The 26846-nt window shown below is 36.3% G+C and overlaps 1 protein-coding gene across 10 annotated transcripts in view; it reads left to right on the top strand.

Annotated features, from left to right (window-relative positions):
* LOC145284754 (PTB domain-containing engulfment adapter protein 1-like) overlaps positions 1-26846 on the top strand; it is a 361348-nt gene that overhangs the window by 281578 nt on the left and 52924 nt on the right. For all 10 annotated transcript variants that reach the window (XM_080133714.1, XM_080133717.1, XM_080133716.1 and 7 more), the window contains one exon: positions 25769-25833. In XM_080133714.1, the coding sequence (XP_079989840.1) occupies positions 25769-25833 (65 nt within the window). The remainder of the gene's footprint in view (positions 1-25768; positions 25834-26846) is intronic.

Consider the following 26846-nt stretch of genomic DNA (forward strand, 5'->3'; position numbering starts at 1 on the left):
ATTTCCAGCTATACCGTAGCTGGAGATCTTGTGAAGTAAACCTTTATGCCATACTCTATCAAAGGCCTTTGATATGTCAAGAGCAATTGCCCTAGAAAGGTAGCCTCTGTCGAGAGATTCCCTAATCCTATGAGATATAACTGTAAGCACATCTGCTGTAGATCTAAGAAGAACGGAAACCATATTGCGTGTCACTAAGAAGGTTATTTTTGCTAAGATGGTTGATTACTTCTCTATTTAACACAGATTCCAGACACTTACTCATGATGCACAGGAGACTTATTGACCTGTATTGTGAGGGAGATGAGCGATCACCTGAATTCTTAAATACGGGGCATACTGATGAGATTTTCCAGGGTGACGAGAAGCAATTCTCTTTAAACAGTTTTGTAAGGATGGGTGCAAGTTCTGGTTGAAGACTTTTGAGTACTATAATTGGAATACCGTCAGGGTCGGTTGCTTTACTGGAATCAAGGTTTTTGATTAGCTTGGCAACATTACGTACAGATATTTGTATATCACATAGCATATTTTCTGATACAGGAGGAAATATTGGGGGTTGGCAGCCTTGGTCGCAAAGGTTAGAATTAGCTGCAAAGTTCTTGGCAAAGAGTTTGGCTTTGTCTGATGCTGACGAGATTACCTCAGGTCCATTTATGAGAGTTGGGATAGAGCACATGCTTCTGTTCAGGATTCTGTTTGCTATTTGCCAAAACTGGTGGGAATCAAGCCGCTGCTCAGCTACTTTGGACTTGACAGACTGAGCATACAACTCTCTTGCGTTCTTTATTACTTTTTTACAGTGGTTGCTGGCAGTTCTGAAAGCAGTTTTAGTCTCAGTACATCTATTACACTGGAAGCAACGGAAAAAGTGATTTCTATGCGCAATGGCAGCAGCACATTCCAGAGAGAACCACGACTGGCTGTTAGGTTTTTGCTGGAATTTTTCGATGGTATGAAACGGTCTATACCTACAATTAACCATTCTGTCAGGTCTGATACTATAGAGGACACATCCTTTTTAAACATGGAACACAGAGGTAGATCTGATATAAATGCGCGGAAGCTATCCCAGTCAGCCATAGACTTCGTAGTGTTGTGGAGGATGTCCTTTTCTCTTTCCTGCAACCTCTTTCTCACAGAAGAGATGTTGCGAGTTTGTTTCTGCTTTATCATTACTTTCATGGCAGGTACTCAGCTGAGCTCCATTCTATGGTCCCCCCTCGCCAAACTTTCACAAGAAACACCCGTCTAGCAGAAAACACTGTCACTAGTTTCCCCCACTCTTTATCTGTGCCTAAACCTAAGCGTAGCTTCCATGAGCAAAGCTTCTTTCTTAGAACTGCACCCCTATGGAATCGTCTTCCGTTTTTCTGCTTTCCAGCTGACTACAATATGGTTGTCCTTCAAGTCTAACGTAAACAAGTTTTTGATGAGCCATTCCATATAAGTTAACAACTTTACCGAATCTCCATTACTAACGGTTACTATATTGTCCAGTTTCTACTATACACTCTTTAACCCTTATCCTCGAGTGGCCTCTTAGCCTTGATAAGTGGTGATGCCTATGTAAAAAAAAAAAAAAAAAAGTCCGTTGATTGCCTGTTCTAGTTGGGGACTCATCACAATGCACTAGGAAGAAGTTTCACATCCCTCATCGCAATGACAGTCTACAATACATTGTAGTCTACATTGCACTGTAGAGAATCTACTGTTGATTGTATAAAAATATTTTTTATATATAATGGCTTGGATACAAGTTTAAAATGCAAAAGTCAAGTATCATTGTTTCTTTGTGCTCTAAATAAACATTTCAAACGTGCCTCTGTCATATCAAAGAACCTAGTTAATTTTATATGACTGGCCTTTCCGCTCGTATGGTGATAATGGCTTGAATTTAAGTTTAAAATGAAAAGGTAGTATCATGGTTCAATTGTGCTTTAACATTCATTTCAAATGCGCCCTTAGCATATCCAAGAACCTATTGTCGATTTTTATATGTTGGGCCTTTTGGTTTGTGTGCTAATAAAACTTCTCAAATGCATTTGTAATGTTAGTCTGTATAAGGTGTTAACTTTAGTCAAAATTGCTTGTTCCTTCTTTCGTCAGATTTTTTTTATTATCAAGACCAATCAAAAACATTTTGATACAAAACCTAAAAACATTGCCATATACATAAAGTACACGTGTGTTAAATTTCATAAAAATCGGCCCAGCTGTTTCAGAGTCCATAGAGAACGATCTTACACACACACACACCACACACACACACACATACAAAGACAAAATTCCTTTTATATAATAGAAGATAGATAGGCATGTAATTATGAAGGGCAGCAGTTGTCATCCCTATATATATATATATATATATATATATATATATATATATAAAATGAACTCACTTTTTTCCCCTATGATTTTGACCTTAATAGGATTAAAAATCAAGACATTTCATGCAAATGTACTATGCACAAACTGCGGCACAATATCCGAGATGTGTTATAGGCATATTACCTCTCAACTTCCTCGATAATCGTAGATTCCTATATTTTTTCTGTTGAGAGTTCAGTGCCACAATCGGTTAAAATCAATGGATGTAGTAAAATCTTTTCTCTCTAATAAATTCCTTCTACCCCCGCCACCACTTACACCGTTTCCGGGATCCTTCACAGGGGACAGTTACGAAGTAATGCCGATTTGCGTTTTCTTCACTTCGTAGTTGCTTAAAAAAATTGGAATGGAATTTTAACGTTCCTTTTCGTTCTATGCTTTCTACCGGATGAAACGCACCACGGACTTCAACGAATCGAACAGTTACTTATGCCATTTTTTTTTTCCTCGCTTCATTTCGTTTTGTAGTTGCTTAATAAAAAAAGAATGGAATTTTAATGTTCCCTTTCGTACTATGCTATTTTCTGGGTGAAACGCACCATGGACTTAACCGAATCAAAGGATTATTTATGCCATTTTTTCTTCGCTTTTCGCTGTTTTTTTGTTTTTGCTTTTCCAAACACGTTCATCATTTATTCCCTTATTTTTGGTCTTTGTTTTTCCGATTTCTTTTTTAAAGAAGTTTTACGTTTGTTCGCTGTTTCTTTTTTTTTTGTGTTTTGGTTTTCCCAATTTTTTTTTTTTTTTTTTTTTTTTTTAATATTTATACAGGCTTATTACTTCGCTTATTCTTTACCCCCCCCTACATACACACCTCCAAACACCCAGGCAACGCCAGGTACCCCCGCTAGTATTGTATATAAAGAATTCTATTAAATGGGAAGATCTTGGGCGGGGATATGTCTTATATTATTTTAAAGAATATGAAGGTCTTCAGATTTATGTATGTACAGATAGGTTGTGATATTGTTGGTCCATTTGATAAGACACTGTTTAAATATCTAGTTTTTAATGTTCATGCAGGCTATGGAAAGGTTATTGATTGCCTCTAGGATTCTGTATTTTTCAGTGGTTCATAATGGTCAATTTCTGGAAGTTGGCTCATAGAAGTTTTGTACATCAATGACTTTCCAATTAATTTCATAGGGGATATGAGACTCTTGAGTGTCCATATTGTGGATGCTACAGAGAAGTTAAATCTTTTTCTGAGTATTCAAAAGAAACACTCGACCATTTTTCACTTTTTTTTCCGGTGAATTTATTTTGAACTCCCATTTCTTTGATTTATGAGTTGCTGGTGATTTGTTTGGGTTTTTAAAAGTCTTTAAAAGGCAGATTTATTGCAATGAAAGCAACTGAATTGTGTTTCGTATGCTGAAAACAAATATGAACAAATAAAGTTTATTATATACTAGTAGGGGGTGGGGGCTTTCACGATTATAAAGTACGCTTAAATATATTTTAATTTATGCAGATTTCATATTTATTATTACTGAGCCAATTCTCTATTGAATATTATATATATAGTACTGATTTCAAAAGGTAAAAAAAAAATGACTTGGATGCCATCAGCTAGACTCAAAACTAAAACATTTAGCACTGCAGCCAAGTTCTCTACTGTTTGAACTATTGATAGATAGCTAAAATTTTAAATTAAACCACTTCAAGCAATAGAAATATGTTGGCAAGTTAAAATGATTATTTTACATTTCAACTTGTCAACATATTTCTGTATGTGTTATTTATCCATCCAAACAAAGATTTTATACCTTATAAACTTTTCTTGGTGTATGATTACTATTTCCTGTTAATTTCAGTGTTTTCTTACCAGCAATTTAAGTGTTTAAATCTTCGGTTAAATATTTTCACACACACACACACACGTGCGCATACATATATCTACTGTTTTATTTATTTAGACAAGTTTTTAGTGGTTAAAAAAGTATTTTCTTGTAAAACTATTTTTGTTCATTAGTACATGGACCATAATGCTTGACTTTTTGGCCTATAAACTTTAATTCTACATACAAAGTACTTCCGATGTAGAATTCAAGATTATAGACCACACTCAAGTTTCATAGTGTTAGAAAACAAAAAAACGAAGACCATCTTTCTTTGCAGCATCACTGTTCTAGCAAAGAACTGGTAACATTTAAATTTTTTATGCACAAACCATGAAAGAAAAAAGAAATAAAACTTAATGTATAAATATTTCAGCTGTGATACAAAAGATCTTGCATCTCCTGAATATGTTGTTGAGTGGCATCATGGCTATGACAAAAAATAATGACAACTCCCCCTGTACTCTTATTTTATCTCTGTCAATTCAACTCTCTATCTTCTCATAGAAGTGATGATTGTCAGATATTTTGTATATCTTTAAGCTTGCGTTGCATACTGTTCTTCTGCTTTTTGTTTCTTTCAGAATATTTTTTATCTATGTATAGCAAGTAATTACTCTCTGCAAACCCTTTTTTCGCATCCTTTCTATTCATTAAAGAGCTGTTCAGAGAGATCAATTTGCCGAGCCTTTCATATTTCCTCATGGTTGGTAGGCAATTATTATTTTACACATTTTCACACAAGTCATTATCACTGACAATATCAAATGGTTTCAGAGTGGCTACAAGTCTCCCCAGATTTCCAGCACTCTTTGCCTTTTTCAGTAACCATTGCAAATAACTCTGAAGCTGTTTACCATTGATTTCTTGCTAGTAACAACCATTTTTGGGACAAGATCAAAGTGTAGTATCTGTTCTGATACCTACATCGTGCGAGGCAGTGCTGTTCTGGCGACACATTCTCGTGCCCGGAACACCTGACAAGCTTTTTGGGTCGCGTTCTGTCCGCACCCCCACTTTGTCTGTCTTTCTCTGCTCTCCCCCCTCCCCCACGGGGGGGGATCCGAGCTGATAATTTACGACCTTCCCGCGAGGGAGGGTCGGAAACACCTTCTCTCTTCCCTCCACTAACTTCCCACTCCCTCTCTCAGTACTATCTCCCCTCTTGCCGCCTTTTGGCGCCAAAGTCGGCTCCCCACTTTGGACGCTGATTCCACGTCACTTTTTTCAGTGAATTTTTTAAAAGAGTGACCCAAAACGGACACCCCCAGCCCGGGGGCCACCAATATGGATACCCTCAGCCAGGGGCCCACCAATATGGATACCCCCAGCCAGGGAGCTACTGCTCCCCAAGAGGACGAATCCCCAACAGGAGAAAAAACAACTGCTGATGGGGCGTACCGCCCAGGTATGACACCATTGGACGCTCCCCAGGAGGGGGAAAATTTAACAACAGCTCCCCCCGAGGGCGACTCCCCCCAAAGGGGAGCAAAACCAAAATCGGTCGTAGCATCTCACTCCAACCACAAAAAGGAGGAGGTGCCGGACCAAAAGGACAATAAAGGGGACAGCGCTCCCCAGGAGGGCTGCTCTCCCAAAAGGGGAGCAGATCAAGAAAATGAGGGGGCATACCGCCTGGACCTCACAAACGAGGAAGGGGCAGATGGCCTCAAAGTAAACAAAAAGGATCATGCTCCCCAAGAGGCCGACTCCCCAAAACGGGAAGCTGCTCCCGAAAAAGACACTAAAAAGGGAGCCGCCGCCCAAAAATGTGACACTCCCACAAAAGGACTGACCAAGACATCTGGGGAGGCAGGAAGCGTCGCCAATAAACAGGCAGGGGCGACCTCCATAAAAGACCAAAAACGATCTAACCCCACTAAAGACCCCATACCAACACCAACAAGAGGGTCTGCGTGGGGGAAGACCGTAGAAAAACAACTGTCCCCTCAAGAGTATAGAGACCTGTACCTGACAAAGTACAGACAATACATAGAGGGGGCAGATATAAAACCCATACCAGGGGCCTGGGAGGCGATTGAGGGCAGAGTCCTGTCCTTTGCCATTTCCGATATACCGGAAAACCGCCTCCTAGGAATGAAGAAGGAAGACATGGCGGGGCTTCTCCACAAACTTAACATCCCAGTACTATACCTGTACCAGAGGAGCTTCGCTGTGTGGGACATCCTCCTACCCACCAAGGATGATGCGGAAAGACTCTCCCTCCAAGAAATAAAGCATGGGAGAGTCAAACTAACACCTGAATACCAGGGCAAGAGAAGGACTCGGGTGCAGGTATTTAATGTGCCAACCCAAATACCTGCGGAAGTATTAGGATGCCTTTTCAGCCAGTACGGTGAGGTAGAACAGGTGACCCCAGTACGGTCAAAAACTGGGACTCACCTGGGCTGCTACACAATAGCAATGAGGCTGAAGAGGGAAGGTTTTCAAGCAATACCACCGCTGCTGACATACAAAGACGCCAGCATAACGGTAGTGGTGGAGGGCCGTCGTCCACACTGTTGGTTCTGCCAAAAGCAGGGCCACATGGCTAGGAGTTGCCCCCAAAGGGTAACCCCTAATCCAACAACCCAAAAGGCGGCCACAACCCCTGAGACAACGCCCGCACCAAAACAGGCGGCAACAACCCCTGCAACTGCAACACCAACCCCAGCTCCAAGGAAAACCCAAACCACCCAGGAGGCCAAGGGGGAAGAATGGAGCACGGTAGTGAGACAAAAGCGGAAACACATAATCCCTTCTGCCACCGTCCCACCACCAGCCCAAAAATCGAGGCAGGAGTCTCTGCAAATGCAGCAACACCAACAGCCACCGCAGCCAATGCCGCGGAAACAACTGCAGCAACAACTACTGCAGCAGCAAAATCAGCAAGTGCAGCAGAAGCAGCAGCAGCAACGACACCAGCGAGAGCAGCAACAACAAAAACAGCTGCAGCAGCAAATAGAGGAGCAGACACAACCAACGGTCCCCACACCAATCGAGACGGGGATCAAGCGGAGAAAAGATTGCTCCTCTGAGGATGAATCCGCAAGTGAGAGGGAGAGGAACTCAACCTCACCTCTCCCCGGTTCATTCGAAAGAATGAAAAAGAAAAACAAAAGAAGAAAAGAGGAAGAAAAGGTGGCCCCCACTCCCTGTGAACATACACCACCCCTAACAACAAAATCCACTTCCACCCCCAAACCACACACTGCACCAACACCAGACACCGCACCAACACCAGACACCGCACCAACACGAGACACCACACCAACACCAGACACCGCACCAACACCAACACCAACACCAGACACCGCACCAACACCAAACACCGCACCAATACCAGACACCACACCAACACCAACACCAGGCACCACACAAACACCCGTCCTCACACCAAGGCAAACTGAGCCACTACCCCAAAAAGAAAATGAAAAGAATGAACCGAGGGAGAGGAGAGACTCCTCTGCCTCTTGCAGACCAAAGGTCCTTGCCCCTGAGGAACTATGTAATGTAGACCCTCTATCTGTGGCCACAGACATTTCCCATCGGCAGAGGAAAAACTTAAAACCTCTGCTCGATTACAAACAGATAGAGGGGAAAGATGTAAATATCCCCTCAAATTTCCCGGACGCCCCACTCCTAATAACTTTTGTCAGAACTCCAGAGGCCTGCAAGACCAACTTGTGGACAAGGCTGCAGGCCGCTGAAGGGGCGTTTCCGGGAATTGAACTGGTGAAAAAAAATGACCCTTCTCTTGATGAACTGTCAAAACAATGCAAGGGAAGGGTCCCCGTGTTGGTCCATCCGTCACTCTATAGGGCCCTTAAATTGACTTACCCTTTGGATGTCGGCGGCATTGTGAGAGAAGGTCAGGACATGAAAAACCTGACCACCTTGAGCATTGCACACAACGTCGGTGTCCTTTCCCCGGCTGACTTCGGAGCTGAGTGTAACACACCTTAAGGTAGGTACCATGGCTTTGAATTTGGCTAGTCTGAATGCGAGGGGCTTGAGATCATCGGGCCGGGCGGCTCGCCTCCGGCACGACCTCTTGTCCCTGGGAGTGGATGTTGCTGCGATTCAGGAGACGCATTTCGTTTCCTCTGTGGACTGTCAGGTGCTGGCCCGAGACTTTGAGGTTTTCTCAGCATATGGCAGCCCGCGGGGGAAGGGAGTTTCCGTGCTGGTTAAACGTACCCTGTCGGCGACGGTCGACGTTGTCCATAGAGATGCGGTGGGTAGGCTGGTTGTGGCCGATGTTGCCGTAAAAGATTCTGTGTTTCGGGTGATTGCGGTTCATGCGCCCAGCACCGCTCGTGAGAGGGTCTCATTCTTCAGTCAGCTTGACGCGTTTGTAGATTGTCGGAAGCGGGTAGTGCTAATGGGGGATTGGAATTCCATCTTAGACCCCGACATAGATAAGGTAGGAGGCGGAGCTAGAGGATCGGAGAGGTGCGAGTCCAGCCTGGCTGATCTGATGGCTAGATGCGGTCTGGTCGACAGGTTTCGGTTCGAGCATCCAGGGCGGGAGATGTGGACGTGGACCAATAGTGTTTCCTCCTATCCAAATACCTATTTGGACAGGATGTTAGTTAGGAGAGGCGAAGTAGACTTCTTATCTTGTCCCACGTTCACTTGGCTAGGCCAGACGGACCATAAATTAGTTATGGCCCGGCTGAAGCTAGGAAATAGGCCTAAGTTAGCGGGGTACTGGAAGTTAAACACCTCCCTTCTGGAGATACAAGACTTCCAAGATCAATTAAGAGAACTGATTAAAAAGGCACTAGTGGGGGCGGTTACCGGGAGTAAGTGGTGGTTAGGTCTCAAAGCCAAGATCAGAAGCTTCTCCGTCAAGTATGCCCAGCGCCTCGCACTAGATAAGGCCAAGACGAAGAAGAAGCTAGAGCAGAAACTAGCCCAGGCTACGGGGGAGGGTGATAGGGTTAGTCAGGAACTAGCTAAGCAGGACCTTCTACGCGAGACTAGCGAGCGTTACGAAGGCCAAGTAGTTAGAGCTAGGCTTAGAAAGATAGGCAACGAAGCAGTCAATTCTGATGCAGACGTGCGCCGTGAGGTTTCTAGGCGTGGCTCGGACAAATACATTGCAAAAATCAAACATCCGAATGGACGCACCCTGGAATCGACTCGGGAGATCTGCGAGGGGTTTCGAGAACATTTCGAGGAGCGTTTTATGCAGCAGCCCGATCTTCCGGTCCTTGAGTTTAGCGACTATTTGGCCGACTCTCCCCGCCTCGAGGCGGCTAGAGCGGCTGGTTGCGAGGGCCGGGTGACGGAGCAGGAGGTCTTTACTGCGCTGAAGCAGGTCAGCTGTGACAGATCGCCAGGACTTGATGGTCTGCCATACGAACTGTACTTGAGGCTGTCGCCCATGTTTCTGCCTCTTCTGACGGATATGTTCAACCATTGGTTTGCTCAGGGATCCATCCCAGGGCAGGTGACCAAGGGAGTGATCACATTGCTGAAGAAAGGTGACGGGCATGGAGGGGAAGAGTTAGACGACTACAGGCCCATAACTCTGCTAAACACAGAGTTGAAGATTTTGGCCAAGGTCCTGTCGAATCGGCTGCAGGTTGTTATCTACGAGTTGGTTGAACCGGAACAGAACTACGCTGTGAAGGGGAGATCGATTCAGAACAACTTGCACCTGATCCGCATGATCCTAGAGGGGGGAATAGATGACGACACGGAAGCCGCGCTGATAAACTTAGATCAGTCCAAAGCTTTCGATAGGGTCGACCATCGTTTCCTGGCATCTGTCTTAGAGGCCGCCGGTTTTAAACCGGACTTTTGCAAGTGGATCTCCATAATGTATCGACAGCCCATGGCTGTCGTGCAAGTCAACGGAAAGCGCTCGAAACCCTTTGTTATCTCTCGGTCGGTTCGTCAGGGTTGTCCGCTGTCGCCCCTGCTTTATGTCCTGGCTTTGGAGCCTCTTCTCCGCAAGCTGAGACATGGGGAGGCAAATTCGGCCCTGCGCGGAATGGCTCTGCCAGCTTGACAAGAATTGGTTGGAGGTACGATCAAAGGTGGAGGCTGCAGTCAATTCGTGGCTTCCTAGGAAACTTTCCTTAAAGGGTAGAGCTGAGGCGTGCGCCACTTACGTCTTTCCTCTCATCCTTTACCAACTGGCCGTACTTCCCCTGCCTGCACAACACCTAAAAGCTCTTGTCGAACTCTTGTCCTCGCTCCTTTGGGACAGAGGAAGACACTGGGTGAGCAGACAGGTCTGTATTCAACGTCCGTGTGAGGGAGGCTTGGGAATGCCGGACTTGAAGTGTCATCGAGATGCTGAGAGGCTGGCCTTCCTGAGCCACTATATGCAGGATGACCAACCGTGGCACCCCGTGGTTACTGCCGCCTTCCCCGACCTCGTTCTCGACCCTTCCATCGAGAGCCGTCGCAGGCCGCGGGGAGAATCTGCCTACATGAAAGAGTGCCGAGCCGCGCTAAAACGACTACCAAGGTCCAGTGACCTTGTGACTGCTACCCGTAGGGAACTCCACAGGGATCTAGTGAAGGGGGCCGCGGACGACCCGCTATGCGCGCGTTTGGGGTGGCAGCAGAGTGAGATCCGCTCCGCGTGGAGCTGGGCGCCAGATTCGAGTCATCTGAATAATTCGGAGTTCTCTCTGACCTGGCGATTGGCCCGAAATGCACTTCCACTCAACAACATACAATGCAGTTCTGGGTTTCTGGAGTCGCCTGATTGTCCCCGTTGTGGGACAACGGCTGTGGAAACTACGGATCACGCTTTCTTCGATTGCCGCGAACTCCGCCAGTACTGGTCGTATGTCAGTGGGGTGACGGCTCGCATCGATCCTGAGCATCCTCGCCCAATTACTGTATCCAATGTTGTGGACAACGTGAGGCCGCCGTGGGACCGGGAAAGACAAATGGTCTACGTTACGATCCTGGCCGTGGCGAGAATGGTGATTTGGACGTCGCGTCTGCAAGGTTGCCGGGGGGTGTTGTCTTTTTCTGATCAAGATCTGATCGCGTTCTTTAAACACCAACTACGGGTGAAGATCAGATGTGATAGAAGAAGGCTGCATCGCGCGGCATTTGACAGAAGATGGATACATGTGGCAAGTCTGTGTGTACGAAGAGGAGCCAAATTTGAATACGTGTTCCCCGCCTAGGTGTGGAACGCGCAGTTCTGTAAAGTTAAATTAAACAAGTAGTCTCTCAGCTAGCTGAGTGTGTGTTCCATCCCTCCCCGATTAGGAAGCCTCCAAGATCCCCATCCCCTCTTACCTGCAATTTTTGTTTTCACCCCTTCCTCTAAATTTTACCCATCTTGGAGAAAAAGAAATACAAACTAACCTCCATCCCTTACCCCAAAAAATTTTCTTTTCTCCATTCACCCCCATCTAGAGGGCATCCCCACCTAGAGACTGACCCGCAGAAGCGAGGTTCCTTTTACAAACCTAGTGGAATGGGCAGTCTATCAACTAGACGGGGTTGGGAGGGTCCTACTAATCACCTTTTGTTTTTTCTTCCCCCTCCCTCGACACAAATGAATTATTGTTACCATTTTATTGTTATCTTTTTTGTTTTTACACGTCAATAAAAAATGTTTTAAAAATTGGGAGTTACTAGGACGTCCCCCAATATGAAAGGGTGAATGCGGTATTATGGTGAAAGAAGATACTAGCTGGGAGAAACTTTTGACTTTGTTTAGTTCTGGAGTGACAAGGATGACCAACGACCCCCAAAATTCCCCCCTTTTGAGTTGGCCATGTGCCTAAGTTTTTTGTTCACCGTTAATTTTACTGTATTTTTTAACATGAATAAAAGATTTAATATCTCAAAGTGTAGTATCTGTTCTTCAGATGCTGCACTTCAATTTCTTGTTCTGTCAGTGGAGGAGAAATCTTTCACGTCTGAGACAATTTTAATTTTTGTTCCTTTTCTCCACGTTAAAAAAACGACCCTGGTGTCTAACTCTGTCCCGTGGGGAGGCATTGTAAATAGGAACAACCATTGGCCTTCTGTGGAATTTGAGTGGAAGCCTTCCCATGTACCAGTACTCTTCCAGTGGTATCCCTTCTCGGTTTTTTCATCCTCTTTGACTTTTTATGACAGTTTCGTGTGGTGTCGACCTTTGCTGGTGTCACCACATGCATGTGTATATGTCTGGATTTATTTTACATGTGTATGGCAGGGTTTTTATTTGATTCATGGTAGTTTTCAAATTCCTTGAGTTCGTCTGATAATTTTTCTATGTTTGATTCTTTCTTTCTATTTAAAATTATCTCAGGCAGATCAACGTTCATTGGTTATTTTGGTTGTTTTCAACATTCGAGGATTTTCCTTAAGGTTTTGGCTGTTTTCATTTGCATTCGCATTAGCCTCAATCTTCCCTTTTATTCAAATTTCACCTGGTTTTCTAAAATTTTGCCACTCAAAATGTATGTATTATAATACAAAGAATATCTTGTGAATTTTAATTGTTTTAGTTGGTTTTTATTCATTTTTAACTGTCAGAGCTATCTGACATTGCCCAGAATCCTAAATATAAAAAAATAGAATAGTTTTAAAAAAGTGGTATAAAATCTTTCTATATATAATAGAAAAAAAAGAAATCAAAAGTCAACTTGTTTTTTCTGATACTCTTCATGCACTAATTCGATGATCCTTCCAAGTGAATGTATATTAAAGTATTATTTTTTTTGTTTACCATAACTAGCTTGAGTATTGGATAAGTCTTCCATTTTATAATATACAATAAAAAAAAAAATTTCATTTTTTTTTTTTAAGAGGGGAGATGTAATTAGTATTGATATGATGAAGTGAGTGTAAGTACAAACATTTACTAAAATAATTTTCAGTAAATTTAGTGGCTTTATGCACATTTGGTGTTTTCTGGAATGACTGAAAATCCCAGCCCCATATTACCATTTTTATTATTTTAAAAAATTTTCTTTTTTAAATTTTTATTTCTTTAATTTTAAAGTTATTAATTCAAAGAAAATGAAGTAAAAAGTTGTTTTTCCTTTTTGGATGATAGCTGCAAATGCAGACAACATTATTGTGCCCCCACTCCTTTGATCAAGATAATCAAATATAAATAGTTATGGTATCTATCACTATATATATATTTCCTTTTTATGTTGAGAAATAGATGGAAAGCAGATTTTAAAAATGGAAGTGCGGGGAGTGGATTTTTGCAGCAAGTGTATGGCTTCTTCTTTGGAGGCAAACAAACAAAAAAAAAAAACTTTTGTTTAGCTGGCTCTCCTGCTGAATCTGGTTTTTCTAGTGTGGATCTGACTTTAAAAAAAAATTTGGATTGCCCACTTCAGAAGTGATTCTAATTCAAGTCGAGTTTCTTCCTTTCAAAGCACAAACAGCGAGATACCTCTTAGTTGAAGGTTTTAGTATCAGAAGTTTAGTTTTGTAGGTGTAAAAAAAGATTTTGAATTTCACATGTTGGAGATGAAACACAAAAGGGTGGTAAAAGGCTTTTGTTTTCAAGCTAGGCCAATCAAAACTGTTTGTGAAAAAAAAAAGTAGGGATGAAAGAAGAAATGGTATAGAACACGATGTTAAAAAAGAATAAATATTCATGTTTAATGTGGTAATTATTTGAGATGTTGAAATACTTATGGCGTCGTTGAGTTAGGTGAAGATGTTTGAACAAAATATGCAAAAAGAGTTAGGCTCTTTGCTATTTTTTATCAGACTGAAAATGAAAGGATAATATGACTAACCAAATACCGAGTAGGTGAACCCTTTCGAAACATAAAAAATTTTCAGATATTATCTATCAGAATAAAAAATATTGTAAGTTATTCTATCAGAATAAACAATATTGTAAGTTATTCTATCAGAATAAAAAATATTGTAAGTTATTCTATCAGAATAAACAATATTGTAAGTTATTCTATCAGAATAAAAAATATTTTAAGTTATTCTATCAGAATAAACAATATTGTAAGTTATTCTATCAGAATAAACAATATTGTAAGTTATTCTATCAGAATAAACAATATTGTAAGTTATTCTATCAGAATAAACAATATTGTAAGTTATTCTATCAGAATAAACAATATTGTAAGTTATTCTATCAGAATAAACAATATTGTAAGTTATTCTATCAGAATAAACAATATTGTAAGTTATTCTATCAGAATAAACAATATTGTAAGTTATTCTATCAGAATAAACAATATTGTAAGTTATTCTATCAGAATAAACAATATTGTAAGTTATTCTATCAGAATAAACAATATTGTAAGTTATTCTATCAGAATAAACAATATTGTAAGTTATTCTATCAGAATAAACAATATTGTAAGTTATTCTATCAGAATAAACAATATTGTAAGTTATTCTATCAGAATAAACAATATTGTAAGTTATTCTATCAGAATAAACAATATTGTAAGTTATTCTATCAGAATAAACAATATTGTAAGTTATTCTATCAGAATAAACAATATTGTAAGTTATTCTATCAGAATAAACAATATTGTAAGTTATTCTATCAGAATAAACAATATTGTAAGTTATTCTATCAGAATAAACAATATTGTAAGTTATTCTATCAGAATAAACAATATTGTAAGTTATTCTATCAGAATAAACAATATTGTAAGTTATTCTATCAGAATAAACAATATTGTAAGTTATTCTATCAGAATAAACAATATTGTAAGTTATTCTATCAGAATAAACAATATTGTAAGTTATTCTATCAGAATAAACAATATTGTAAGTTATTCTATCAGAATAAACAATATTGTAAGTTATTCTATCAGAATAAACAATATTGTAAGTTATTCTATCAGAATAAACAATATTGTAAGTTATTCTATCAGAATAAACAATATTGTAAGTTATTCTATCAGAATAAACAATATTGTAAGTTATTCTATCAGAATAAACAATATTGTAAGTTATTCTATCAGAATAAACAATATTGTAAGTTATTCTATCAGAATAAACAATATTGTAAGTTATTCTATCAGAATAAACAATATTGTAAGTTATTCTATCAGAATAAACAATATTGTAAGTTATTCTATCAGAATAAACAATATTGTAAGTTATTCTATAAGAATAAACAATATTGTAAGTTATTTATAGCAATAAATGAAAGAATGTTTAAATAGCATCAATTGCTATCAGTAGCGGAATTTATTGCTGATATCAAAATGGTTTCTTTTCATTTTTTGCTGAAAACCGATACCTACCATGTGAAAATATTTCAAGCAGTATAAATTTTATTTGGAAAGAAATTAAATCTAATCAAAATTTATTGTTCTTAATAACATGCACCAATGTACAAGAAAAGAAAATATTAACTCCTCATTCAATGACATATCGAAAATATTAACTCATCATTCAATGACATATCGACCTTTCAAAAATCTTTTCTTTATATATTAGATATGTTATATTGATCCATTATTCCACGGTATCTAATTTTTTTATTATCGTGTTGAAACTAATGACTAAAAATGGGTTAGAATACACAAATTGAAAGGAAAAAGTTATTTTATTTAGAAATATATTGGCTGTTTTATAAATAGGTCAATGGGTACATGTAAAATATTTAAGAAATCAAGAGGCTATACATTCAAAATAAAATTTACACATAAGGAGCAAAACAGTTCAGACAAAGAGTTACATTGTACTTTTGACAATAAGGTATTGACTTACTATTGAGAGACTTACTTTGACATTGCCTCTGTTTATTCTGCTTAGCAAATGTTTTACATACATAGTCCCAGCATCATATATATATATATAATTTAGGGTAGCATATACTGTGCAAATAATTGAGCATATGTACACAATATGAGAAGTCCTATATCTTCCATTTTATAATATACAATTTTTTATTTTGCATTTTTTTTAAAGAGGGGAGATGTACTTAGCATTGATATGGTGAAGAAGGTGTAAGTACAAACATTTACATGCATCGAACAAATTTTAGCAAATTTCACAATTTTTGAGAGGGTTTCAACAACTGGGAGAAAAGTTGAATATAAATGAAATTTATGTTTCTTTTATAGAGTAATTATGCAGTAAGCAGTACTTATAGATTTAAAAAATGCATTATTTAATGTCCTATTTATAAGACTGACCTAATGGGTTAAAAGTAACATCAGTCATATAGAAATTTATGAGAATAATACCTAAAAAGAAAATGGCCTCTTTATATTTTAATGTTACTATTACATTTTTTGTTTTTTGTTGTTTTTTTTGTTTTGTTTCGTTTTTTTTTGGGGGGGGGGGGTCAAATATAAATTCACAATGATAATTTACTGGGTTTTTTGTTTGTTTTGTTTTTTTTTTGTTTTTTTTTTTCTTGTTTTTTTTTTTTTTTTTTTTTTTTTTTTACCATAACCTGGCCGATTGTACTGTTTAATTGAGATATGTTTTTTTTTATTTTTTCTTTAATTACATTTTCACCCCTAACAAGGCACATTACCACTTTGTTGTAGGGGGCTACTATCAGGGACATAAGCATCAGGGGTACTGTGTAGGAAGTTGGGCAGCAAGATGTCGGTTCACATTGCACTTGAACTTCTGCATGTCAGTACAGTCGGGGAAGCAGGGACCCGGAAGGGAATTCCAAAGTCTAGCTGTTCTGAGGAAGAAACTACTGGAGTAAAAGGCTCTCTTGCATCTAGGGATCTCTACTGTGAAGGGGTGGGATTTAGCTGCTTGTCAGGTTTGTCGGGGGTATTTACGTTAAGGGGGACAAGTGCTTGCAGTTCGTCAGAGCATTCACCGTTAAAGTACTTGTAGCACAGGCAGAGGGATGCAACATTTCGTCGATGGGACAGAGGCTGAAGTTTAGCTGACAGTTAAGTGTAAGTTCTGTTTTAGCCAGACATACAGATCAAAAATGCAATTTCCTTTATATAATAGATAAATGTAGGTCTTATAGGTGCATGAAAAAATTCTGGATATAAATACATAGAAGAGATTTCTTTACCTACAAATGCAGCAAATGCACCATTTTTTTTTTTTTTTTTTTTTTCTTTTTGTGATTTTTAAAATCCTCTTTCTGACGTCGCTGGTTAAATTTAAATATTTCTCTTGTATTCCATATTTGGATGTAAAAGTTGACATTTTTATTCGTAGATATTTTAAACTTTTCATTGTAAATTTCTAAGCATTTGAACAAAAGCAAAGTTACTTTTTATTTAATTGCTATCAGGATCTTTTTCTGCTATTTCTATCAAATTATCATCCTAATTTTTTTTCTTTTCTTCAGCTTGAATCTATTTTCAATAACTATAATTCATACTGTCAGAAAATAATATTTGTAGTTTTTCGTTTGCCTTTCATATTTACAATATTGCATTTGACATATTTTCTGCTGTATATTCATTTTTCAAACTCTGTAGGAAAGGAAACCAATCCATTGTATGAAAAAAAACAAATACTGCTTAGTAATAGAAATTATATGGATTTCTTTATATTCTTAGTTTTAGCTTTTCCTCAATGTACTTAAAGTTATTGCTTCTTTTATTATATTGAAGCAGATCAAATATAAAACTAGATTTTGTTTTAAAGAAACCAAACGTTTCACAAAGATTAATATTTATAGATATATCATGGATGGAAAAATTGTAAAATATTTGAAGATTTTGGTTGGTTGTTTTTTATGAATTGCAAATTTCCAAATGTAGTAAATATTTTCTCATTGATCAAATTAGAATTGATACAATCATTTTTGTGTGTATAAACTGAAAAGCCCATCCATATCAAAAATACTCTTTATCAGATAATTTTTTTGATGAATGTAAATTGTAAACATTATCCACCATTTAATAATGATCACTATGTTTAATCATTATTAAGAAACTTTACCATTGTTTGTATAATTTAAATATTGTTTTTCTTCAGATTTATTTACCATTTTACCATCAAATTTATTTACCATTTTTTAATATATTCTGAGGAACTTGCCTAAACAGTGAATCTAATTTGTATGGAGTTAATGAAATTTAAATCTTTATTTAACATTACCTGTGTTATAGATTGCCCAGGAAATTTTGAAGACCCAAGAAACTTTTCCTCTTTGTATACGATACTACTAAAAATTTAGAGCTAAAAGATTGCAAAAGGATGTAAACCTATTTTGGAATAAAAAATCAGATTTGTACAGGATATTTTATTTTAATGAATACGAAGGGTGTGCAATAAGTAATGCCCCTGGCCCACTTCCAGTTGTCTGATCTAGCTAAAATTTTGCATGTGCAATGATTTATATCTCTACGGGTTATGTGGCAAATTACAGCTCTGAACTAATTATGGTTTCTGATTTACAGGTATTTGAACTGAGTCAGGTGTGAAATGGAGCCTGTTGAATGTCGAGCAGTGATCCGGTTTTGTATTTGAAAGGATGCACACCACAGGAGACTTTTGATAAAATGAAAGAAACTTATGGTGATAATGCCCCATCATATGACCTTGTAAAACGCCGGCAACATGGCCGAAAGTCTGTGGAAAGAGCTCCCAGACCTGGTCGCCCCCCCCCTCTTCTGCCATTGATGAGGCAACTGTCCGTCAAGTTGAGGCTGCCATTTTGGAAGATCGGCGCATTACTATTCGCCAAATAGCCCAAGATGTCAAGATTAGTACAGGGTCTGTGAAAACTATCAATCATGGCCATTTGCATATGCATAAGGTGTCTGTCAGATGGATTCCCAGGTTGCTCACACCATTCCAGAAGCGAGAACGCGTAGAGTGCTCGAGGATGAATTTGGAGATGCGCCAAGAAGATGAGTCAAGTTTTTCAAAAGACTGATTACACAGGATGAAACCTGGGTCCATCACTATGATCCAGAGACCAAAGCCCAGTCAATGCAGTGGAAGCACTTGAACTCATCACCTCCAAAGAAGGCAAGTGTGCAGCCCTCCACTGGCAAGGTCATGTTCACAGTCTTCTGGGACCAGAATGGAGTAGTGATGACAGATTTCCTGGCATAGGGTACCACATAAGGAGCCTATTATGCTTCACTTTTGCACTTTTGAGGAAATTAAGGGAAGCTATCAAAATCAAGAGGTGGGGCAAGATCAGCAAAGGTACCCTCCTCCTGCAGGACAACGCTACGGTTCACAACTCGCATGTCGCCAGATCAGAAGCAAGTGCATGTGGTTATGAAATCCTCCCTACTCTCCTGACCTTGCACTCTCTGACTTTCACCTCTTCCCAGCCATGAAGTTGTTTTTGAAAGGAAAGTGTTTCCCAGATGATGCAGCCTTGATTTCTGAAGTCACATCATGGTTGGAGCACCAACCTGAGGTGTTCTACAAAAACGGTCTCCAGAGCTGCATCAAATGATGGGAGAAATGCATAACTCTGGGTGGTTCCTATGTAGAGAAAGACTAATAACTGCCAAGTTTCGTTGCTCTACTGCTATGGAAAGTGGGTCAGGGGCATTACTTATTGCACGCCCTTCGTATAAGGAAAGAAATCGAATTTGTCAGTGTCTCAACTTCTCATGGGTAGAATTGGAAAGCGAATTTAGGATGTCAAAGAGTCTTTTTTTTAATACTGTAGACCTATATTTTGCAAACTTTACTTGGCATGCTTTCGATCTGTTTTCAAATATTACCAACAACTATGCTGATTATTTTTTTTTTATATTTAAGTGGAAATTCACCATTAGTCATGTAGTACCAAGGAAGAAATGATAGTGAATCCCAAACTCACAAAAAGAAAATGAATGTTGTTCGATACGTAATTGAATGAAATGACACATAATTATAAAGAAAGAGTGCATGTATGACCTTCACATTTGCACAATTAGTATCAAAATTACATGTAATACATAGCCGATGTTTGTTTGTTTTTTTAATTTTTTTAATAACTATTACATTGTTAAACGCATTTATAGGTCATGTGTTAAGCTTAGAAAAGGGAGATATCTGTAGACGTTACAAGTGATAAAAAGTAAATTATGTATCTTCCAAAATATTTTAACCTTGTGATTTGACATTTTTTTTACTAACTAAACATGTAGCTTTTGGTTAGGACGTTATTAGATCCGTCAATAAAGTAGAGAAAATCTCACTTCATATATAAGATAAAGAATCTGGTACATGGTGAAAGATTGCATTTTTTTTTTTTTTTTTTTTTCAAGCATGCTAAGTTTAATTAGCTATTTTATGAAATAAAATATTTGGCAATATCAATGAATTATTATGCATGCCAAAACATTGTGAAATGGGGACATCATGATGGATGAGTGTGTGCTAATCAGAATGTGAGGATTTTCCTGTGATTCTGTGCTGCTTTCACTCAGTTCTGTTATTTCTTAACAGCTGAAAGTTGCAAATCTGATCTTTTGCGTGTAGTAGGGTTCTTGGCTTAGGGTGTGAAATCAATATTCATTCTCTTATTACGTATGCCGCATTCTATATTAATTTCCTTTGGGGAAATGTCAAATTCAAATATAACATTTCATGAGAGAAATTTAATGGGAGGAAACAATTGCCCTATTTAATTATTAATCAAAAGAATTATCTTGAAAAGTCAAATGACAAAAAAATTGATTAGTCATATGTAACTTGTAAATCATTTAAATTTAATTTTTGCATTTGAGGTTTTACTACTTTTTTTCTACATTATCCATATAACATATAACATTATCCATAATGTTATAAGAAATTATTAGTAAAGCCAACAAATTAGTAAAGCCAACAAATACAATATAATTTATGATATCTATGTATTCATGATGAAAATAAAAAACACTTTTTAAAAATTTACAGCCAGTTTTTTGGTCGATATTAAATGTGTATTAATTTTAGAAATTTCATAAATACAACTAACAATTTATGAGCCACTCAAAACAAATTCATATATGGTAATCATCATGCTATTCAGACTATTATTGTTATTGACGATCGACTATATTCATATATATATATATATATATATATATATATATATATATATATATATATATATATATATATATATATATATATATACACTATAATAATTAAAGACCTACAGACACTAGTGTTTCATCCTTTCGGGAATCATTAGTCCAGGGTGTCATAATTGACACCGGTAAGTTCTCTGATTGGTCCAAAATATAATTATTTTTTTTTTATTTATTTAGGATAGGACATGCATAGACGACATGCATACAGACGTGTTTATACATTTTGATTTTAGATGTGGATCTGTAAACATCTGCCGCTACACATGGTACATTTGGTGTAGAAGGATCACATAAAAAGAATAACTAGACGTTGTTTCTTTTTCTTTTTTTTTTCTTGAATATACTTTATTTCTGTTGTCATAATCTCGTTATGGACAGAAAAAGAATAACGACGTTTTTTTAATCCAACAGTTGAGAAATTGAGTTTTCATTAAAAGTCAATGATAACTACTTACTCCTTATGCCAAGTATAATTAAAAGCAATGTTATATCTACTTAACGTTCATGTCGCAATTAGTTAAATATTTCTGGGGCATTACATAAAAACAAGTATTTCCATCGCTCTACAAATTGAACTTTTTATCCTGAAACACACACACATTTAATAATTTAAAAATAAAAAAAAAAGCACGCACACACAAAAAAAACAATTTCTTTTACAAACCTTATATATGTATATAATTTTACGAAAACACTGGGGAATTAAGTAGATCTGACTCTACAGAGTGAATGAGGTATTGTGGTAAATGTTGCCAGTCAAGAGTAAGTTTTCATAGTCTTCAAATTCACTTTAGTTATAAAGACCCTGCACCCTCCCTCTCCCCAATTTCTTAGAGGGTTTTGTGCCTAAGTTTGTTGGGTTTTTATTTTTTTTTTAATCTTTTTTCAATTTTAATTGCGAATTGTAAAAATTTTCACGCAATAAACTATATAACTAATTTTTTTTATAAGTTTTGATTAATTAATTACTTTCCCTGCTATTATGCGTGCTATTTAGTTTATTATGTAAGCAAAACTTGCAAATATTTTCAAAAACTATATTCTTTAACAATTAATTTTTTACATTTTCGTTTATCGTAATTTTTAGTTATTTTCATTATTGCGACATGACAATTAAGTCAATATCATTAGTCTAATTTCAAATTTAATATTTCAATTTTTGGATTTTGCTATTCTAACAAAGAAGGCATGTTTTTCCCTCGTCATAATCTCGTTATAGATGGAAATTAATTCATCAGTGAATTTCGAACTTTAGTCAAATAGCCATGACTCTTGAACAAAAAAATCGGCCTAGGAACATTACAAGAATTTTTTAAAATGCAAATTAAATGATGAATTATCAACACTGATTATGTTGTCATGAGTATTGTATGAACAGTTTATACATAAAACTAGCAAGGTGACTCAGCGTTGCTTGGTACTTTTCTGGTACTTTTATTGTCATTTATTTAGCAAAATTGTCCATTTTTCAAGCTATATCCTATTGAATTTTGGTGCTAGACGAAGACCCATCACAGTGCACTGGGAGGAAGCTTCACTTCACATGCCCATCCGCAGTGACTTATTTCACAATATGTTGTAATCTACATTTCACTGTAGAGAACCTTCGGTTGATTTTATAAAATTATTTTTATATAATGGTTTGAAGCTTAAAAATAAAAAAGTCGAGCATAATGATCCAATTGTGCTCTAAACAGAAACATTCATTTTGAAGGCACCCTGACTTATCAAAGAACCTACCGTTGATTTTATATGCAGGACTCTTCTGCTTATATTTATATATATATATATATATATATATATATATATATATATATATATATGTACACACACACACACACACACACACACACAGTTACTTACTTACTTCTAGGTTAGACAGCCAGATGTGGCTTTGATGAAAGTGCTTCTGTGGAATGAACCTGGCACACCCAGATTTTCAATTCGTGTTGTTGACCACCTAGCAACCATCACCTTTGCATATATACAATATACATTTTTTTTAGTTTAACATATTTTTATGTAGCAGCTCAGTTATGTATAATACACCAAGCTCCTTATTTTATGCAATATAATACTAGTTATTCAGAAAAAATTCCATATTTCATCCAAAAACACTTCATTAAAAAAAAATTGTTTCTGCCCATTTGGAAAATATACATATTTATGATGTACAAAATTTAACAAACATTCACAAAGAAACGTCATCAGTGTATACTTTTTCATATCAAGGCTGAAAAATTAAGATGCGTCTGATATTCGTTTAATTTATACATATTTCATTTCATTTTTTTTTTTTTTTATCACTCAACTCAAAGGGAAACTTTCCTTGAACTTTGCTTTTTTGTATTTAAGAGTTCATGATATATATGTCCACCATATTTATTTTTCTTTTCCCTTCATATTCAATAGATAAAAAATATGTAGTCAGATGAACACATAAGAGTAATTAATTCACACCAACTGTTATTGTCTTTAACTTTTTTTCTCTTTTTTATTTTTCTCTGAAGGAGATCAAATCTATCACATCGCCAGCCATCAATCTCATGAGTTACGTCATGTAATTTTTACTAATTGTTATTTTAACTATTATTCCATTTATTATTGTGATAACATCATCCAAATTAATTTAATAATAGTTCAATTATTACTTTCGGTCATAATTAGATTGCCTTATTTTTTATATATGATCCTTAGCTTATATTTCAATCTCTTAATAATTATTCCTAGTACAATTTATATTATTTTCCAATACTTTTAAGAAAATTTTGTATCTATCCTTTGATTTATTATCTGTTTATTTGTAAAACGCCATTAATTCATTTCTATATCATTTTACTTGTGATCATAATTAAAATCGCTAATTCAATCATAATTGTTTTTATTTTTAATTAGTTATTTTTCAGAACTCATACATATACATGGTTTCGTTGTTGATTTTTTTAAACGATATATAAAGGTTAATGTCTCCACCTAGGAGAACCAGTGTTTTTCTTAGAAAGTCGCCCATTTTTTTATTTGGACATTTGTTTTTTTGTTTTTTAATTATTTTTTTAAAAATGATATATATATATGAGAGAGAGAGGAATTAGTGAAGTGGAGAATTGTGATGGAGATGTGGAACCAGTGGCTAGTAGGAAGGATCATAGCAGGTGATTTGTGGCCGCACAACAAAATTTATTGAAAAAGCTGCAAAATAATAAGAATGGCAAGGCATTGCTGACCTTGGTAAGAGAGAGTGATGGAGATCAGAGTAGCGACTATGAAGAAAGCTCTATACAGTATATTCCTTAATCCTCATAACAGAGTTAGTTACAAGGAAGCTCCTCAACAAGGTTAAACAATAATTCATGCTAACTATGCTCTAGTTTTTCTCAGGATCAGTTGAACAACATGCAGAACTACAGCTTACACTCCATACAAAGTTCTGCCCATTAGAAAGACCAAGTTCCTTAAAATGATGGTTTTGGGGTGTGTTTCAAGTTTGTCATGTCACCACACATTTTCAAAAAAGAGAACTACCCTCAATTCAAATGGTATATTGAGCTGCTGTGCACTGTTAAGTGCTGGTTGAAGAAAGTGGCTGCAGGACTCATCTCCTTTGTTGCATCTCTAGGAAAACCCTATAAGTGGCTGTTTGAGAACTTCCACAACTTCACCAGTCCTAACATCTAACTCTTGAATATGCCTGATTGTAACGCCATGAACGATTATGGATGTGGTACAGTTGAAAGAAACTCCAACCATACTGCCTGCAACATCAAGGATTAGATAGTTGCTAGGATCAAACCGATGTTGAGGTGTCTCTTGAAAAAAACTTAAGACAGCATCCAGATTCAAGTCCAGCCTGGAGAGCATGGTGGAGGATCAAGGCAGCTTCTTTAAATGAATTGTATTGGGCGAATGATCCTCTAACAAGTACACTTTGAGAATAGATCCATCATTTTTCAAGATATGACGTTTTTCTTTTCATTTCGGAAAGTGTTAAATTTGTCCCAGAACACCTTGTATTACTTTATTTTTCAAAAGTAAAATTATTTAAAATGAAAATAAAATAAATTAATCATAATTTAATTAAGCAGTCAGTTTAAGAAAGTTGAATTTGAATAATGTAAAATATTAAGCTCCATAAAAAAAAAGTCATTAAAACTAAACTTTAATCCTAAATAATAATTAGTAAAATTTTAATATAAAAAATGTATAAATTAAGGTAAATACTGAGGAGTTATTTTAAAATTGTTTTTTTTTTGTTTGTTTGTTTTTTGCTATCAGAAAATACATTTTAAATCTGTATGAAACTTGGATTTACCCAATAGTTTTATATTAAATATTTTTTAAACACTGATTTTTCATTCTAAGGTGTATAATTTGAAACAAAAATGATAAAAATTTATATTTTCTATATTTCAATGTTCTCAACTAATCCAAGTGATTGAAATGTGAGCATTTTTGCTTCTCATTCAAATCATCATGAAACATTTTAAAATTTTCTGATATTTTGATATCAATAAAATGTATATATATACTTGACACATTATTATAATAGAATAGTTTTGAATGAATAATTTAATGATTATTTGTTTCTTGCAGATAACAAACAATGGGTACACACACCAGAAGCACTTTTGCAAGGACATATTGTATATAATGTAAAGGTAAGAATATTTTATTAGAATGTAAAGATTTCTTCTTGAAAATTAAATCTAGGTTAGCTAAATATAATTTTAAGAATTAATATTTTATTTTAAATATTTTATTATTTATTTTATTATATTTAAATATATGAAAAATTGAGCTAGATTATTTACTAAAAATGATAAATCTCTCTACTTAAATAAACTATCAAGCAAATGTTAGTATTAATATTTTGATAGGAAATTAAAAACAAAACTTTGTAATTTAATTAACATGAATATTATCTTTTTCAGTTGTAGACTAAAAATTGAAAAATAAACGATTAACAAACTTTTTCAGGTTTCAAAATTTATTAGCTTTCCCCCATTTTTTAAGGAACTTAAAAATATTGATGTAATTTTAATATATAACTAATATTTGTATTCAATTTTAAATGATACATAAATGTTGATATTTAAAATGTCATGCATATTGCTTTTTCATGGTATATTGTTGTTAAAAGTAATGAAATATTCTAAAGTGACCATACAACAAAGAATAAATTCCCCATATTTCTAATTTTTTGCATCTTAGAAATTTAGAAGAATATAATAGAAAAGGAAAACATGAAACGAAAATAGAGATAACAAATAAGTTGTTTTTTCACTAATTTGCAATTTTAAAAAGTATTTTTTTGATCATTTTCCTGTTGTATTTGGATTGGCTTTGTTTTATAGCATATTGACTCTTCTGGGGATTATTTAATTAGTAATACCCATCGACCATAAAAACGTTTTGATATTTCAAAATTTAAGGGTAGTTCTACTAAAATAGTCATATTTTAAAAACCAAATCAATGTAAGTCCTCAAAATACGCCATTTTGTTCGAAAAATGAATATCATTCCACATGCTTTAATAAATAATAATCTGCATGATATATTTCAAGAGTTTTTAGGAAATTAATGATAAAAATGTTAACACTATGAAATGGCCATTTTACATCAGATTTTTCGGGGGGGGGGGGACAGCAGTGTTTAAAACCTCTGTACTATT

Source organism: Euprymna scolopes, chromosome 9, assembly GCF_053919585.1.
Source record: "Euprymna scolopes isolate OS-2025 chromosome 9, ASM5391958v1, whole genome shotgun sequence".
NCBI lineage: Eukaryota > Metazoa > Mollusca > Cephalopoda > Sepiida > Sepiolidae > Euprymna > Euprymna scolopes.